The 18,125-nt window shown below is 48.9% G+C and overlaps 2 protein-coding genes across 6 annotated transcripts in view; one reads left to right on the plus strand and one right to left on the minus strand.

Moving 5' to 3' along the window:
* The window catches only part of LOC133135694 (FACT complex subunit SPT16-like), a 36,002-nt gene extending 27,263 nt beyond the window's left edge, over positions 1-8,739 (plus strand). For both annotated transcript variants that reach the window (XM_061252891.1, XM_061252892.1), the window contains 7 exons: positions 2,045-2,283; positions 2,844-2,919; positions 4,798-4,967; positions 5,258-5,387; positions 5,564-5,690; positions 7,308-7,382; positions 7,586-8,739. In XM_061252891.1, the coding sequence (XP_061108875.1) occupies positions 2,045-2,283; positions 2,844-2,919; positions 4,798-4,967; positions 5,258-5,387; positions 5,564-5,690; positions 7,308-7,382; positions 7,586-7,695 (927 nt within the window). In that variant the 3' untranslated portion in view covers positions 7,696-8,739. The remainder of the gene's footprint in view (positions 1-2,044; positions 2,284-2,843; positions 2,920-4,797; positions 4,968-5,257; positions 5,388-5,563; positions 5,691-7,307; positions 7,383-7,585) is intronic.
* A 476-nt stretch (positions 8,740-9,215) lies between these two features.
* Positions 9,216-18,048, minus strand: si:dkey-46i9.6 (E3 ubiquitin-protein ligase TRIM39). Of its 4 annotated transcripts, none has more exons than XM_061252820.1 (8): positions 17,949-18,026; positions 16,331-16,384; positions 14,756-15,416; positions 14,306-14,401; positions 13,963-14,196; positions 13,448-13,595; positions 10,168-10,194; positions 9,216-10,093 (listed from the first exon to the last, which is right to left on the minus strand). In XM_061252820.1, exons 3-8 carry the CDS (start codon positions 15,371-15,373, stop codon positions 9,540-9,542), a joined length of 1,677 nt encoding a protein of 558 aa, XP_061108804.1. In that variant the 5' UTR covers positions 15,374-15,416; positions 16,331-16,384; positions 17,949-18,026; the 3' UTR covers positions 9,216-9,539. The 4 variants fall into 4 exon arrangements, with proteins under 4 accessions (XP_061108804.1, XP_061108806.1, XP_061108803.1 ...); XM_061252822.1 differs by having other exon boundaries at positions 14,756-15,375; positions 17,949-17,977; XM_061252819.1 differs by lacking the exon at positions 16,331-16,384 and having other exon boundaries at positions 17,949-18,048.
* Positions 18,049-18,125: the final 77 nt, after the last annotated feature.

Consider the following 18,125-nt stretch of genomic DNA (forward strand, 5'->3'; position numbering starts at 1 on the left):
CGTTCCAGCCGTGACAATACCCACGATATACGCACGGCTGAATCGAATCTTCACACTTCTCTTAATATTTGCGTTTGTAGATCTCCATTATCTAAGTTGTGACCGAAATTTACGTAATGTAATCTTGCCGCTCGTAGCCGACCAAAGTAAAACAGTGTGATTTTAAAGTGTCCTTTGACCTTTCTGGTGGATTGGGTTAACAAAAAAAGGAAGGAACAAAAAAAAAAATACAACCTAGGCAACATCCTCAGATCGAAATACCAGCAAGTCCACCAAACCCCGGCGAAGCAAATGATGACTCATAACGAGTTTTCAATAACTGCATGTTATCTGGTGATGCCCAGAGAAACATCTACACCAAAGGCAAATGGCTTGTATGTTAGTGTCGTGTGTCGTCATGTGTAACGTAGACTCGCAAGCTAGCTAGCTAGCTAACGGCAGTGGGGGTACATTATTGCTAGGTAATGTTGCTGAGCAACCAATAAACTACTGTTCTGCGGAAGAATACAATTACCATAAAACATAGTTCCATTAAATACATTCATTTAAAGTTTGTCTTGTCTGTCTTTTGTGAAATTTTGATAGATAAATGTGGTAACCATTGTAAAAAAGGTATATCGCGGATATTGGCACAACTACGGAGTGTAACGGTACTCCGCGATATACCAGGGATTCCCGTTCCATAACGCTTAAATAGGCGACTGGTCTATTGATTAACATGGTCCATTTTTCACTGAAAGCAGGGAATTTTTGCTTTCAATATCCAATGGATAAATAGCCTAATGATGATGTATTGCTTTATTTATTTCTATGAACATACCGCATAGTGGAAAGCCATGTTCAGTTTGCCGGCATTTCCAATGTGTGTGTGTGTGTATGTGTGTGTGTGTGTGTGTTTGTTTGTGCATGACGGGTGTGTGTGTATGTGTGTGTGTGTGTGTGTGTGTGTTTGTTTGTGCATGACGGGTGTGTGTGTGTGTGTGTGTGTGTGTGTGTGTGTGTGTGTGTGTGTGTTTGTTTGTGCATGACGGGTGTGTGTGCTTGTGCATGACAGGGGTGTGTGTGTGTGTGTGTGTGTGTGTTTGTGCATGACGGGGGTGTGTGTATGTGTGTGTGTGTGTGTGTGTTTGTTTGTGCATGACGGGTGTGTGTGTGTGTGTGTGTGTGTGTTTGTTTGTGCATGACAGGTGTGTGTGTGTGTGTGTGTGTGTTTGTTTGTGTTTGTTTGTGTGTTTGTTTGTGCATGACGGGTGTGTGTGCTTGTGCATGACAGGGGTGTGTGTGTGTGTGTGTGTGTGTGTGTGTGTGTTTGTGCATGACGGGTGTGTGTGTGTGTGTGTGTGTGTGTGCTTGTGCATGACGGGGGTGTGTGTGTGTGTGTGTGTGTGTGTGTTTGTTTGTGCATGACGGGTGTGTGTGTGTGTGTGTGTGTGTGTTTGTTTGTGCATGACGGGGGTGTGTGTGGGGGTGTGTGTGTGTGTGTGTGTGTTTGTTTGTGTTTGTTTGTGTGTTTGTTTGTGCATGACGGGTGTGTGTGCTTGTGCATGACAGGGGTGTGTGTGTGTGTGTGTTTGTGCATGACGGGTGTGTGTGTGTGTGCTTGTGCATGACGGGGGTGTGTGTGTGTGTGTGTGTGTGTTTGTTTGTGCATGACGGGTGTGTGTGTGTGTGTGTGTGTGTGTTTGTTTGTGCATGACGGGGGTGTGTGTGGGGGTGTGTGTGTGTGTGTGTGTGTGTGTGTTTGTTTGTGTTTGTTTGTGCATGACGGGTGTGTGTGCTTGTGCATGACAGGGGTGTGTGTGTGTGTGTGTGTGTGTGTGTTTGTGCATGACGGGTGTGTGTGTGTGTGTGTGTGCTTGTGCATGACGGGGGTGTGTGTGTGTGTGTGTGTGTTTGTGTGTGCATGACGGGTGTGTGTGTGTGTGTGTGTGTGTGTGTGTGTGTGTATGTATGTGTGTGTGTGTGTGTGCTTGTGCATGACGGGGGTGTGTGTGTGTGTGTGTGTGTGTGTTTGTGCATGACGGGTGTGTGTGTGTGTTGGCAGAACGCGATCATGTTTGGGAAGAAGCGGCACACGGACGTGCAGTTCTACACGGAGGTGGGCGAGATCACCACGGACCTGGGCAAGCACCAGCACATGCACGACCGCGACGACCTCTACGCCGAGCAGATGGAGCGCGAAATGCGGCACAAGCTCAAGTCCGCCTTCAAGAACTTCATGGAGAAGGTGGAGACGCTCACCAAGGAGGCGCTGGAGTTCGAGGTGCCCTTTCGGGACCTGGGGTGAGGGCCGGCGCTGGGCAGGGTCAGAGGTCATCTGTAGGGTCACGGCTCATGCGTACCGGAGGCTTGGTATGGAGGTAATGAGGCTCTGATTTGAGCTTCTGCGTGTTGAACAGGTGTGGGGGGGCAGTGTTAGTCACACCTGCTTGTGCTGGTCTTGCTTTAAAGCTTTCAATGGCATGGCAACCTTTGGCAAACCCGGTACTCAATTTTCACACACACCTGTCATGCTCAAAACATTTTTTCCTTTAGCCCAAGATAATCATTAAGATAATATAATGCTAACTGCTGGAATATTTGCTACTGAATTAAGCTAATATCTGTGTGTGTGTGTGTGTGTGTGTGTGTGTGTTTCTCTGTCTGTCTGTCTGTCTGTCTCTGTGTGTCTGTGTCTGTCTGTGTGCGTCTCTGTCTGTGCATCTCTGTGCGTCTGTCTGTCTGTCTCTGTGTCTCTGTCTGTGTGTGTCTCTGTCTGTGCATCTCTGTGCGTCTGTCTGTCTGTCTGTGCGTCTGTCTGTGCGTCTGTCTGTGCGTCTCTGTGCATCTCTGTGCGTCTGTAGGTTCCAGGGCGCCCCGTATCGGAGCACGTGTCTACTGCAGCCCACCTCCAGCTCCCTCTGCAACGTCACAGAGTGGGTGAGTGAGTCACAGAGTCACAGAGTGGGCGAGTGAGTGAGTGGCAGAGTGGGTGAGTCACAGAGTGGGTGAGTGAGTCACAGAGTGGGTGAGTGAGTCACAGAGTGGGTGAGTGAGTCACAGAGTGACAGAGTGGGCGAGTGGCAGAGTGGGTGAGCGAGTGGCAGAGTGGGCGAGTGGCAGAGTGGGTGAGCGAGTGGCAGAGTGGGTGAGCAAGTGGCAGAGTGGGTGAGCGAGTGGCAGAGTGGGTGGGCGAGTGGCAGAGTGGGCGAGTGGGTGAGTGGGCGGGCGGCAGAGTGGGTGGGCGAGTGGCAGAGTGGGTGAGCAAGTGGCAGAGTGGGTGAGCGAGTGGCAGAGTGGGTGGGCGAGTGGCAGAGTGGGCGAGTGGAAGAGTGGGCGAGTCGCAGAGTGGGTGGGCGAGTCAGTGGGTGAGTCGCGGAGTGGGTGAGCGAGTGGCAGAGTGGGCGAGTGGAAGAGTGGGCGAGTCGCAGAGTGGGCGAGTCGCAGAGTGGGCGAGTCGCAGAGTGGGCGAGTCGCAGAGTGGGCGAGTCGCAGAGTGGGCGAGTCGCAGAGTGGGCGGGCGAGTCAGAGTGGGCGGGCGAGTCAGAGTGGGCGAGTGGCAGAGTGGGCGAGTCGCAGAGTGGGCGAGTCGCAGAGTGGGTGGGCGAGTCAGAGTGGGCGAGTGAGTCAGAGTGGGCGAGTGGCAGAGTGGGTGGGCGAGTCAGAGTGGGCGGGCGAGTCAGAGTGGGCGGGCGAGTCAGAGTGGGTGAGTCGCAGAGTGGGCGGGCGAGTCAGAGTGGGCGAGTGGCAGAGTGGGCGGGCGAGTCAGAGTGGGCGGGCGAGTCAGAGTGGGTGAGTCGCAGAGTGGGCGGGCGAGTCAGAGTGGGCGAGTGGGCGAGTGGCAGAGTGGGTGGGCGAGTCAGAGTGGGTGGGCGAGTCAGAGTGGGCGGGCGAGTCAGAGTGGGCGGGCGAGTCAGAGTGGGCGGGCGAGTCAGAGTGGGCGGGCGAGTCGCAGAGTGGGCGAGTCGCAGAGTGGGTGGGCGAGTCAGAGTGGGTGGGCGAGTCAGAGTGGGTGGGCGAGTCAGAGTGGGTGAGTCGCAGAGTGGGTGAGTCGCGGTGGGCGAGTCAGAGTGGGTGGGCGAGTCAGAGTGGGTGAGTCGCAGAGTGGGTGGGCGAGTCAGAGTGGGCGAGTCGCAGAGTGGGCGGGTCGCAGAGTGGGTGGGCGAGTCAGAGTGGGTGAGTCGCAGAGTGGGTGGGCGAGTCAGAGTGGGTGAGTCGCAGAGTGGGTGGGCGAGTCAGAGTGGGTGGGCGAGTCAGAGTGGGTGGGCGAGTCAGAGTGGGTGGGCGAGTCAGAGTGGGTGGGTGAGTCGCAGAGTGGGTGGGCGAGTCAGAGTGGGTGGGCGAGTCAGAGTGGGTGGGCGAGTCAGAGTGGGTGAGTCGCAGAGTGGGTGGGCGAGTCAGAGTGGGTGGGCGAGTCAGAGTGGGTGGGCGAGTCAGAGTGGGTGGGCGAGTCAGAGTGAGTGGGTGAGTCGCAGAGTGGGTGAGTCGCAGAGTGGGTGAGTCGCAGAGTGGGTGAGTCGCAGAGTGGGTGGGCGAGTCAGAGTGGGTGGGCGAGTCAGAGTGGGTGAGTCGCAGAGTGGGTGGGCGAGTCAGAGTGGGTGGGCGAGTCAGAGTGGGTGAGTCGCAGAGTGGGTGGGCGAGTCAGAGTGGGTGGGCGAGTCAGAGTGGGCGGGTGGCTGAGTCACAACGGGAGACGGATGAGTGAATAGCACTCATTATCATTGTAGCGCTTGGCAGCATAGTGGGTATCTGTTCCTTGTGTGTGCTTCTGTGCTGATAAGGGTGTGTGTTTCTGTGCGTGTTTTTTGGGTACCCCAGCCCCCGTTTGTAGTGACTCTGGATGAAGTGGAATGCGTGCATTTTGAGCGTGTGCAGTTCCACCTGAAGAACTTTGACGTGGTGATCGTCTACAAGGACTACAGCAAGAAGGTCACTATGATCAATGCCGTGCCCGTCAACTCCCTGGACCCAATAAAGGAGTGGCTGAAGTAAGGCCCCGCCCACTGCCTGTCTGCTGAGCTCTGGGACCGCTGTACTGAGGAACCATAGTAACCCTCACCTGCACAAATTTGGGTCTTCCTAAAATCATCCCGTTTAAAGAAAACTCTCCTGTACATTAACGTTTGTATTTTTGACTGTGGTTAGGTGACCTGAGAAATGCATGTTCTTTTTAGGGCCAGATAACAATTAGGTTTGTTTTTGGGTTTGATTGTTCCAATAGTTGGAATGATGTTATTTTATGTTGTGATATGATGTGGTCTAACACCCTCTCTTTCAGCTCCTGTGACATTAAGTACACAGAGGGGGTACAGTCTCTGAACTGGACCAAGATCATGAAGACCATTGTAGATGACCCAGAGGGCTTCTTTGAGCAGGGGGGCTGGTCCTTCCTGGACCCTGAGAGCGAGGTGAGACACACACACGTGCACACCCCTCACGTGCACACCTCTCACGTGCACACCCCTCACCTGCGGCCACAGTATAGCTCCAAATGTACTACTTCACACAACACTCCTCATACATCAGAAAAGAAATGAGTGGAATAAGTGAATGAAATGAAGAGAGGAGTGCACGTGTCTCTCAGGGCAGCGGACAGGAGGATGAGTCTGGCTCCGAGATGGAGGACGAGACGTTCAACCCCTCAGCTGATGAAGAAGAGAATGAGGAAGAGGACAGTGATGAAGATTACTCCTCTGAGACCGAGGACTCTGGTACCACACACATTCACTCTCTCTCACACACACACACACACACACACACACACACACACACTCACACACTCACTCACTCACTCACTCACTCACTCACTCACTCACTCACTCACTCACTCACTCACTCACTCACTCACTCACTCACACACTCACTCACTCACTCACATCTGCGCGCACACACTCACTCACTCACTCACATCTGCGCGCACACACTCACTCACACACTCACTCTTATCTGCGCGCACACACTCACTCACACACTCACTCTTATCTGCGCGCACACACTCACTCTTATCTGCGCACTCACTCACTCACTCACTCACTCACTCACACACTCACATCTGCACACACACACACACACATACACACACTCATCTACATACACTCATCTGCACACACACCTGCCTCAGGGTTGGTGATACTGATGTGAATGCAGGATGTGTGTAGTAATTTATAATTAAATAGGTTTTGGTACCGAGTCCATGTAAGCTTTGATTGTAAAGTCACCTAAAAATGGGGTGGTCTGATACCAAAAGAGCTATGTTCTAGGGGTAAATACCAGGAATTAAAAGCTGAAATTATTTTTATTAACCCCAAATGTATTCAGTTGTACTGAAAAAATAAATGAATTGGCCTTGCTGTTCCAATAGATTTGGAGGAGACTATTTGAATGTTACACCATTTCTTTTAATGGCACAGAAACATACATTTATCTAGAACAGAAATAAATTACTATCATTACTAGGCCTACCTTCTGTTAAAACACTGTGTGAACACTGCATGAAGTCTGGGGTTCACAGGCCATTCTAACCCGGGGTTCAAAGGGCATTCTAACCCGGGGTTCAAAGGGCATTCTAACCCGGGGTTCAAAGGGCATTCTAACCCGGGGTTCAAAGGGCATTCTAACCCGGGGTTCAAAGGGCATTCTAACCCGGGGTTCAAAGGGCATTCTAACCCGGGGTTCAAAGGGCATTCTAACCCGGGGTTCAAAGGGCATTCTAACCCGGGGTTCAAAGGGCATTCTAACCCGGGGTTCACAGGGCATTCTAACCCGGGGTTCAAAGGGCATTCTAACCCGGGGTTCAAAGGGCATTCTAACCCGGGGTTCACAGGGCATTCTAACCCGGGGTTCAAAGGGCATTCTAACCCGGGGTTCAAAGGGCATTCTAACCCGGGGTTCAAAGGGCATTCTAACCCGGGGTTCACAGGGCATTCTAACCCGGGGTTCAAAGGGCATTCTAACCCGGGGTTCAAAGGGCATTCTAACCCGGGGTTCAAAGGGCATTCTAACCCGGGGTTCAAAGGGCATTCTAACCCGGGGTTCACAGGGCATTCTAACCCGGGGTTCAAAGGGCATTCGCTGAACTCTCCACAGAGCAGCACAGCCACAGTTCTAGTCCTAGAACTTCCATCTTGGTCGGGACTCGTGCAATACATCGCCCTCTGCTGGCAGAAAGACCACTTTGCACCCGGAAATTGAAATTAACTGCAATTCATTTGTATATGATTTCATTTTGGTGGTCAAGATTTCCCTTGCTTTGAAAGATTTGACTGTAGGAAAAACCCTGTCATAACATGACCTCTCTCTCTCTCTCTCCCCCCTCCCTCCCTCCCCAGACTATAGTGCGTCCCTTGGCTCGGAGGAGGAGAGTGGGAAGGACTGGGATGAGCTGGAGGAAGAGGCCCGCAGAGGTGAGTCATGTGACCCACTGCCAGCCAATAGCAGAGCTGATGTCCCACTAGGTGGCACACTGGCATGACACAATGCACATTTATCACCGCAGTGTCACTACTGTTAAAGCAATAAGAACTGTAGTGTTAATAACAGTTTGGGTACAGTACTGTTGGGGTACAGTATTTGAACATGAAGAGATGCTCTGATTTGACCCCCCCAGCGGATAAAGAGAGTCAGTACGAGGATGGGGACGAGAGCTCTAACAGGAAGAGGAAGGGGGGCCGGCCTTCAGCCCCGCCCCCCAGCAGCAAGAAGAAGAGGCGGCGCTAAATTACATCACCACACACTCACACACACACACACACGCACTCACACACACTCACACACACACACACACGCACTCACACACACACACGCACTCACGCACACACACACACACACTCACTCACACACACACACACACACACACACACACACACTCACACACACACACACACACACTCACACACACACACACACACTCACACACACACTCACACACACACACACTCACACACACACACACACTCACACACACACACACACACACACACACACACTCACACACACACTCACACTCACACACACACACGCACTCACACGCACACACACACACTCACACTCACACACACGCACTCACACGCACACACACACACACACACACACACACACACACACACTCACACACACTCACACACACACACACACTCGCGCACACACACTCGCGCGCACACACACACACACACACACACACACACACACACACTCACACACACACTCACACTCACTCACTCACTCACACACGCACATCCTCTCTCACACATACACACCCAGAGGTAAATTTAATGTCTTTAATTTTGTTGTCCCTAAGACCCTTGTTCCATATAGATAGTTGTGTGTGTGCGTGTGTGCCTGTGTGCCTGTGTGCCTGTGTGCGTGCGTGCGTGCGTGTGTGTGTGTGTAAGAGTGCAGTTGCCTTCATACCATTTTCATACACACACTGTCTGTGTGTTTGTGCGCATGCATACAAATTTGTTATTAGAAGATAGATTTGGATGATTTAAAACTATAAGAAGTTTAAATGGGAGCAGGTAGTCTTTTTAATATGTGCATAGTGTCCTTCTACTCAGGCATACACACACGTATCATTTATACATGCACACATTCTCTCTCTCTCTCTCTCTCTCACACACACACACACACACGTATCATTTATACATGCACACATTCTCTCTCACACACACACACACACACTGTTTGACCTTTTTCTAATCCAGGGTTTGTGTTAAATTGCTGATTTCTGTGTTTTTTTAATAAAATGGGATATAAAGAAAATGTGAGTTTGGAAATGAGCCTCTCCATCTCTCGATCTCTCACGATCTCTCACGTCTCATTCTTCTCGCTCTCTCAGAATGTCTGCAGATATTGCATTATGTTCTTATTTGTATTCATATTTGGCAGTCTCCGCAGGAGCGTGTTCAGGCTGGGAGAGTGTTAGGAGAGTTGAGGTGGCAGTGTGTGGTCTCAGGCTGGGAGAGTGTTAGGAGAGTTGAGGTGGCAGTGTGTGGTCTCAGGCTGGGAGAGTGTTAGGAGAGTTGAGGTGGCAGTGTGTGGTCTCAGGCTGGGAGAGTGTTAGGAGAGTTGAGGTGGCAGTGTGTGGTCTCAGGCTGGGAGAGTGTTAGGAGAGTTGAGGTGGCAGTGTGTGGTCTCAGGCTGGGAGAGTGTTAGGAGAGTTGAGGTGGCAGTGTGTGTTAAAGGAGTCTGAAGGTTTGACTCATTGAGCGAGCACACCACCAGAACCACAACCATCAGAAGAGAGAAACACGTTTATTGTTGTGATATTGCACTGGTGGTGTTTCATAAACAACTAGATCAGTAACACACAGAACATGCAAAAGACGCACACATCTGAATACACGCCTATATTTTTAAGACACCGTTCATTACGTATAAAAATCTTGCTTCTTGGCCAATATCGTGACGCATGGTGTGTTAAGTTAAGGCACAGGTGAGCTCTATACTGTCAGATAGAGGAGAGTAGTGTTATTTAGATTATATTCAGGTGAGCTGGGCGCAGTTCACACGGGTCTGTAATGTTGAGTTAAGGTTGTGTGAAGGTTATTTGAGCGTAAGCGTCAGCACTGCTTCACAGCGGGTGTGGGGTTCACGGGGGTGATGGTGAGGCAGTCTGACGACTTGTCGCAGCAGTACAGGTAGAAGAAGGGGCGCAGTGTCTCGCTGAAGGAGTCCATGAAGGTGTAGAGGTGTGACCTGGCCTCCACGTCATAGAAGGACACCTGCCCCTCCTCGTAGTCCAGGTAGATGCCCACCTGTCGGGGTCGGTGGGGGAGGGAGAGGGGGGCGGGCGGCGTGCAGGAGGCCCGGTATTCCCGCCCCCCCTTCATGGCCAGCGCCCAATAGCCCTGCCCCGTGCTAACAGCGATTCGGCCCTTCCTCTTAACTGACGCCTTGGCCACGCCCAGGTACCAGTCGTCCTTCAGGCCCACCTGCACCTCCCAGTAGTGCCTCCCGCGGGCGAAGCCCTCCCGGCCCAGAGCGATGACCACGGTGTCGAAGCGCTCCGGCCCGTCCACCAGGCCCTGCCACACCCCGCCGTGACGCAGCTGCTTCCCGCTCTCCGACAGCTGCAGCCACGGATTGGCCGTCGCGCTGTCCAGAGTCACACCCACTGAGGAGCACACAGCCAATCAGACAGGGCTACAGCCAGTGAGGAGCCTACCTGTCCAGGAGGAGGAGGCTCACCTGCGTATTTCTGTATCCTCCGCAGCTCTGCACGGAAAGAGGATTTTAATCTCAGCGATTATCAGATTCCACAAACTGAACATTCATCAGATTCCACAAACTGAACATTCATCAGATTCCACAAACTAAACATTCATCACATTACACAAACTGAACATTAATCAGATTTGAAAAACCAGATCACAATAGCAAGCATTTTGTGCCAGAACCAGTGCTAATGTTGTTTTCATTGTATGGATGCAGTTGATGATAGTTTTTAAATATTAAGAAATTATCAATTAAACTAATTAAAACTTAAGGAATAATCCACGAGGTGTTCGTGAAGAGGTTTTAAGTAAAGCGCGATGCGGACGCGAAGCGGAATGCGTTAAAACTCGACCTTTAACGACCACATTGCAGTGGATTATTGCCCTTACACCATTGTTTTACCAAAGATTTAAATTTAGGAGAGAAATTTTGAATAACGTTATGGTAGGACAATATTCATAGTATTCGGATGCACAGTGCACCAGCGGGCTAAAATACTAACCTCCGTCAAGGCATGCAGACGAAATATCACGAATGATCACCAGAACCAACCAATGCCGAAATGAAATGACACTTTAGATAAACTATCGCGGAGATTATATGAAAAATAGACTCTTATAAATGGATTCGATTATTACGATATGGACATAACAAAGCTTGAAAATTACCACTCCAGTTTGCCTGGAAATAAAGGGAAGATAAAACAGTAGCTGAGGTGGCTGAATAATGACATTACAGCCACGGAGCTGTTTAGCCAAATGAATGACTAGTCAAGGTTACTAACAGAAAGGCCATTGCGTGCTCATTTAAGATAAGGATCTCTCTCTGCTAAGGTTAACGTAAATTAGCGAAGGATACCTAACGTTAACCGGGCAACTAACGTTAAGTAACTAGTCGGCTATTTTTACCCTGCTTTACTAACGTAAATGTTAGTTGTCAACACTGGCATTAATCAGTTTGAACTGGCTAGATTCTACCTTGAATTAACTTGGGAGAACACACTCTGCTGCTTTGTGAAGGCAGGAAATCTTTCCGGTTTATTCTGGCTAGCCATAAATTCCTCCTGGCTTGGCTTAAACTCCTCGTATCCTTGCCCTAATCACTGAGATTCTGTAAAAACGCAAATGCCTACTCTTGTCTCCATCTGATTAGTTATGACAACGATACATTACACACCTTGTGACCATTTTCGAAGAAAAAGGTGAACAGAAAAATCGATTATTTTACATGTTTCTAATTCTACTCGACATGGTGGAGGATGGTTTCATGTTAGTGAGCGGTTAGCCTATCTGTACAAAATGGCGCCCTGTGTATTTAGTTGAGTTGCCGCCGCCATTTTGTTGTTGGAATTATCTATCGTAGTAGTCAGACCTCCAAGGCTTATTGAAAACTGTGGTTAAACTAGATGAGAGAGCATCCATTAAAAATGGTCTGTTGGTGCCCAGTCAATATAACTAGCTAACAGCCTGATCAACAGTCCCCTCAAAAAGTATTGGAACAGCAAGGCCAATTCACTTGTTTTTGCAGTAGTTACACTGAATACATTTGGGTTTAATAAAAAGATGAATTTGAGATGAGTTTCAGCTTTTATTTCCTGGTATTTAACACCTAGATGTGTTAAACTACTTAGAACATAGCACCTTTGGTCTCAGACCACCCCATTTTTAGGTGAGAAAAAGTATTGGAACAGAGTGTATTTAAGTAAATAACACTTAATATTTGGTAGCATATCCCTTGCTTGCGATAACTGCATCAAGCCTGCGACCAATTGACCATCACCAAACTTGCATTTTTCTTTTGTGATGCTTTTACAGCGGCCTCTTTCAGTTGTTGTTTCGGAGGGGGTTTTCCCTTCAATCTCCACTTCGGGAGGTGAAATTCATGCTCAATTGGGTTAAGGTCTGGTGATTGACTTGGCTAGTCTAAAACCTTCGACTTTTTCTCCCTAATGAAGTCCTTTGTTGTGTTGGCAGTGTGTTTTGGGTCATTGTCTTGATGCATGATGAAGTTCCTCCCAATAAGTTTGGAGGCATTTCTCCGTAAATTGGCAGACAGAATGTTTGCGCAGATTTCTGAATTCATCCTGCTGCTACCATCATGAGTTACATCATCAATAAAGTTTAGTGAGCCCACTCCAGAAGCAGCCATGCAAGCCCAAGCCATGACACTTCCTCCACCAGGCTTCACAGATGAGCTTGTATGTTTTGGATCATGAGCAGATCCACACTTTGACCTTTCCACTCATTTTTTGTGGCTCAACACAATGTTTCTGTCATCAACTGCTGTTGTTTTCCTTGGTCTACCTGTTCGATGTCTGCGGCTCAATACTGATTGATTCAAAATGGCTTGCTTTTCTCCCAAAGACAGCTCTCTTGTCTTCATGTTTGTTTATCTTTTCTAACACAAATGCACACACAGGCAAAACTGAAGGCTAAAACCATCACAACTACTGTCTGTTCTGGCTCCATGGTGGTGGAATGAACTCCCCGTTGAGGTCAGAACTGTAGAATCTCTCCCCACCTTCAAGCGCAAACAGAAGACGCACCTCTTCAAGCAGCACCTCTCCCTGTCACTCCCTACCTCCCTGTGAACCTTAATTGTTGTCTTTCTGTTATTTACTTTGTGTATCTGTATTTTTAGTTGGCTAGGTAAGCAGTGTTTGGATAGTTAAGTTTGGTCACTTTTGCTTTGTTGTTTGTTTGTTTATTTGTTTGTTTAAAAAAAAAAAAAAAAAAAAATTCAAATAGGCCCTGGTCCTTATCTTTGTTGTACAGGTAGCAGTTCAAATTATTTTATTTATTTATTTTATTTATTTATTTATTTATTATTATTATTATTATTTATTTATTTTGTTTGCTGTACTTCACAAAACCATTCACAGCCATATCACCATACTAAATGCAAATGGATTTATTGGTATGAACAAGTTGTGGTCAATGAAAAAACTTTTAAACTCATATCACACTGCATTTATTGAGGAAGAACCAAAAGAGCAAGACCCCTCTACCTTTGGGAAACCGCAGGCAGCATATGAATTTAGAACAATGATTAAAATTGACCTGCACTATCTACCAAACGTCCAATGATTATACACATCTAACCAACACCTACCTTCCAATCAGAATCAAGTAGGCTATTCACCCAGACAGTGTGTAAAATGACAGAAGGTAAGTGGGACAAAAGTACTGCTAGTAGTGCAGTGGCTTATAATGAGAGTAAAGTTATGGCATTATTGGTGAGTCTGGAAACTTACCCATCTCTGCCAGTTTGTCCTCTTGCTCGGTGAGAGAGACCTCCAGCTGTTCCACACACCTTCTCACAGCTCCCACACACACATCAGTGTGAATGCCAGCCCCAGACCAGTCCTGGGTGTTTGGGAGGGTGCACTGAGACTGGAAACTCTACAGCAGGAGAGGACCGGTCCATCAGCGTGGACAATTACTGCTCTGTAACCTCCCCAAACACTCCAACACACACTAACACACTGCCCAAACACTCCAACACACACTAACACACTGCCCAAACACTCCCAACACACACTAACGCACTGCACATACACACTTACTCACGCACTAACACGCTGCCAAAACACTCCAACACACACTAACACACTGCCCAAACGCTCAAACAAACACTAACACACTGCCCAAACGCTCAAACACACACTAACACACTGCACATACACACTTACTCATGCACTAACACACTGCCCAAACACCCCCATACTGCAGTCCGTAACAGTCATGTAGTAGTAGTAGAATGTGTGACCTGTAGGAAGTAGAGATGATCCTCAGTTTGTGAGAGGTTCTCCAGTTGAGAGTTCCTCTTCTGCAGCTCAGTGAGTTCCTGCTCCAGGTCTTTAATGAGGTCTTCAGCATGTTTCTCGACTGCTCTCTGCTTCTCTTCCATCACCTCAGTCAGTTCAGCCTGGCGAGTCTCAATGGAGCGCATTAGAGTACTGAACACCTGTGCGCTGTCCTCAATCTCTCTCTGCGTGCTGCTCTGCTCAAACAAGAGGGTTTCAGTCAGTGAGAGATTAGTAATGGACCCATAACTGAGCCCTGTGGTACCCCTCCCTAATGTGAGCATCAGGACTGTAATCAGGACTCACTCTGCTCAGCTCCACACATTGTCTGATCTCCTCCACCTTCTTCCATCTGTCCTGCATCATCTGCTGCACCTCTGCTTCAGTCTTCTTCAGCTGAGCCTGAGAAGCATTCAAGGGCAGCAGATATTAAGCCCACTCCCCTCACAGCTGTGTAACATTAACAGTGTTCTACATGTTCTAAAGGACAGCTGTGTTAGTAACATTAACAGTGTTCTTCAGGTTCTAAAGACAGCTGGGTTAGTAAAATTAACAGTGTTCTTCAGGTTCTAAAGACAGCTGCGTTAGTAGCATTAACAGTGTTCTTCAGGTTCTAAAGGACAGCTGTGTTAGGTGAGGGTGAGGGTTACAGTTGGGGTGAGGGTTGGGGTCAGGGTGAGGGTTGGGGTGAGGGCGAGGATTGGGGTGAGGGTTGGGGTGAGGGTAGGGGTCAGGGTGAGGGTGAGGTTGTCTCACCTTCTTCTCGGCCCAGGCCCTCTCAGCGGAGACGGTGAAGTGGGCGCGGTGCTCGGTCTCCACACACAGCACGCACACGCAGGTCTGGTCTGAGCGGCAGAACAGCTCCAGCAGACGCTCGTGCTTCTGGCACATCCGGTCCTGCAGGCTGCTGATTGGCTGGATCAGCTTGTGTTTGGTGAAGCGTGCGTTGTGGGACCTCAGGTGCTCCTCGCAGTAGGAAGTGAGGCACACCAGGCAGGACTTCAGCGCCAGCTGCTGCTCGCCGCTGCACACGTCACAGGCCACGCCCTCCACCCTCGGGCCCTGCATCTGGGTCTCGGGGCTCCTCTCCAGCTGTTCCTCAGGAGGACTGTTCCCCTCCAGAGGACTGGCTCTGCTGCCTCTGAGCTGCTCGGCGATGTCTCGGAGCACGGTGTTGACGCTGATGTCAGGGCGCTTGTAGAAGGTCTTCTTGCACATGGGGCACTGGCAGTGGGAGCTGCCCATCCAGTAGCCCCCGATGCAGCCCATGCAGAAGCTGTGGCCGCAGGGGATGGAGACGGGGCTGCTGAACACGTCCAGGCAGATGGAGCAGTAGCACTGTTCCTCTGACAGCTTCCTGCTTACAGATGCCATTCCTGCCACAGACAGACCGACTCACATGTTCACTTTGGTACTCCTGCCAAATTCAGAGAATGCTAAATTAGAATTGTGTTGGTTCATATTTGTTTGCATATTTGACATTTCATCATTTAACAGGGGCTGTTCTTTATGATGCAAGTATTATGTAATGGTCTCGTGTTTAATATTGATCACCCAGACAGATATCCATTAATACTGGATATAGGCTTCCTGTGAAGTTCCTGCATCCCTAATGACATAGAGAAAGGCCTCTTTGTCCTCCTCAATATCTGACTCCGTGTGGACTGTGGATGCACTGGATTTGCGTGGAGTAGAATTTTTGTGGAATGCTGTTTTATCTAAACACACATTGGTGTGAAAATGCACCAGTATTACAATTGTATACTTTTTGTTTTGAATATTATTAACAGTGTATATGTTTTGAATATTATTTGTTTTTGCTGTCTGTTCTGGCTCCACGGTGGTGGAACAAACTCCCCGTTGAGGTCAGAACTGTAGAATCTCTCCCCACCTTCAAACGCAAGCTGAAGACACACCTCTTCAAGCAGCACCTCTCCCCATCCCTCCCTACCTCCCTGTGAACCTTAATTGTTGTCTCTGTGACTTGCTTTGTGTATCGGTATTTTTTAGTTGGCTAGGTAAGCAGTGTTTTGATAGTTAACTTTGGTCACTTTTGCTCTGTTTGTTTGTTTCTTGTTTAAAAAAAAAAGAAAAAAAAGAAATTGGCCTTCGTCCTTATCTTTGTTGTACAGGTAGCAGTTCAAATTGTACTTCCCTCTAGGGTCTTTCAGCGAACTTATCCCTGGTTATGGATATGCACTTTGTTGTACGTCGCTCTGGATAAGAGCGTCTGCCAAATGCCAATAATGTAATGTAATGAATATATAAGACGTGTTTGTATGGTTATGAAGACCTAATGTGTTGCCACGGCGACAGAGTGCTGACTCATACAGTTCTGGGTGGTAAGCCTGGTGCTCTCCCGGGCAGCTGCTTGGTCAGTGTGTCCTTCACAGAGGTCCACAAGATGCAAGGGGGCGGGGTGGGGGGACAAAAGATAGAGCCTCTCAAGTTTCTCCCAGAATGCATTATGGTAATGTTGCCACATGGAGCTTCCAAAATAACATGCTGACGCAGGCAAATAGTGCTGTCGCGTGGCCTAAAGCTAACTGAAACCTGGCCGGGGGAGGTCTAGGTCTCAGTGCCTCTGGCCTTTTGCAGATAGAAACATCTAAAGATAAATCCTAAAGATAACCCCCCTCTCCCGGCAAACACTGAGATCCTGTGACACACTGACATCCTGTCATATTCCGCAAGTGCTGGAAAGCAGGGAAATTCCCTGACTGTACCTACACACATGTAAAACTAGAGGTAACATAACCCCCCCGCAGTGTGATTAATACCTTTTATATGACCCAGGGAGATTTTTACAGATTAATGTGTGTACATATACAGTGTATGTGTGTAGCCGTATATATACATATACACAATACTTTCAAAAATATGCTTTCAGAAAAGAATCATTTTTACAGAGAAAAGAATGCATGGCCTTGTGATGAGTAGCTTAGCACCCTGTATGTTCATTAGAAGGTAAACTGAACTGTGTGGAGCGCTGGTGTTGTTCATGGCTGTGGCAGTGTGCTTGTATCTGAGAAGCAGAGAGAGAGAGGGGGTATACAGAGAAGCTTTGGCTATAGATAGAAACTCTATCCCTTCCAGAAATACCCAGCCAGCAGATTCACAGCTTTATGTTTACCCCACAAACTGGGGCAACAAGGTGCCTTCTGCCCCTCATTTAGCTCCACTGGTCACACACACACACACACACACACCGATATACACACGCACACACACATGCACGCACACATGCACGCATACACAAACACACACACTCACACACGGACACACACACACCTCTAAAACTGTGTTTTCCTTAGAGTATTACAGATGGCAGGCTCAGAATAACATGCAGTTACACACACACACACACACGCACACACACATGCAGTTACACACACACACACACACACACACACACATGCAGTTACACACACACACACACACACATGCAGTTACACACACACACACACACACACACGCACACACACACACACACACACACACACACACATGCAGTTACACACACACACAGACACACACATGCAGTTACACACACACACACACACATGCAGTTACACACACACACACACACACACATACACACGCAGTTACACACACATACACACACACACACATGCAGTTATACACACACACACACACACACACACACACACACATGCAGTTACACACACACACACACACACACACATGCAGTTACACACACGCACACACACAAACACACACACACACACACACACATGCAGTTACACACACATACACACACATGCAGTTACACACACACACACACACATGCAGTTACACACACACACACACACATGCACACACTAAGCTTTGTGAGGATATTTCTGTGTTTTGGATAAAAGCCCAGTGTGGATGAAATCAGCCTGCTTCTCTGAGTGCGTTTGATGTAAGTGAAAGTGAGTGATCTTACCGGCAGCAGCAGCAGCTGGGTGTCCTGACTCTGTCCCAGAGCGCAGTGGCACCTCTCTGACAGACAGCACCACTCACCCACCCCTCACCCTCCATATCCCCCCATATCCCCACACCCACCCTCTCCAGTCTTCCCCTGGCACACACACTGGTTCAGAGAGGGGCGGAGTTATCATGA

Source organism: Conger conger, chromosome 8, assembly GCF_963514075.1.
Source record: "Conger conger chromosome 8, fConCon1.1, whole genome shotgun sequence".
NCBI classification, from domain to species: domain Eukaryota; kingdom Metazoa; phylum Chordata; class Actinopteri; order Anguilliformes; family Congridae; genus Conger; species Conger conger.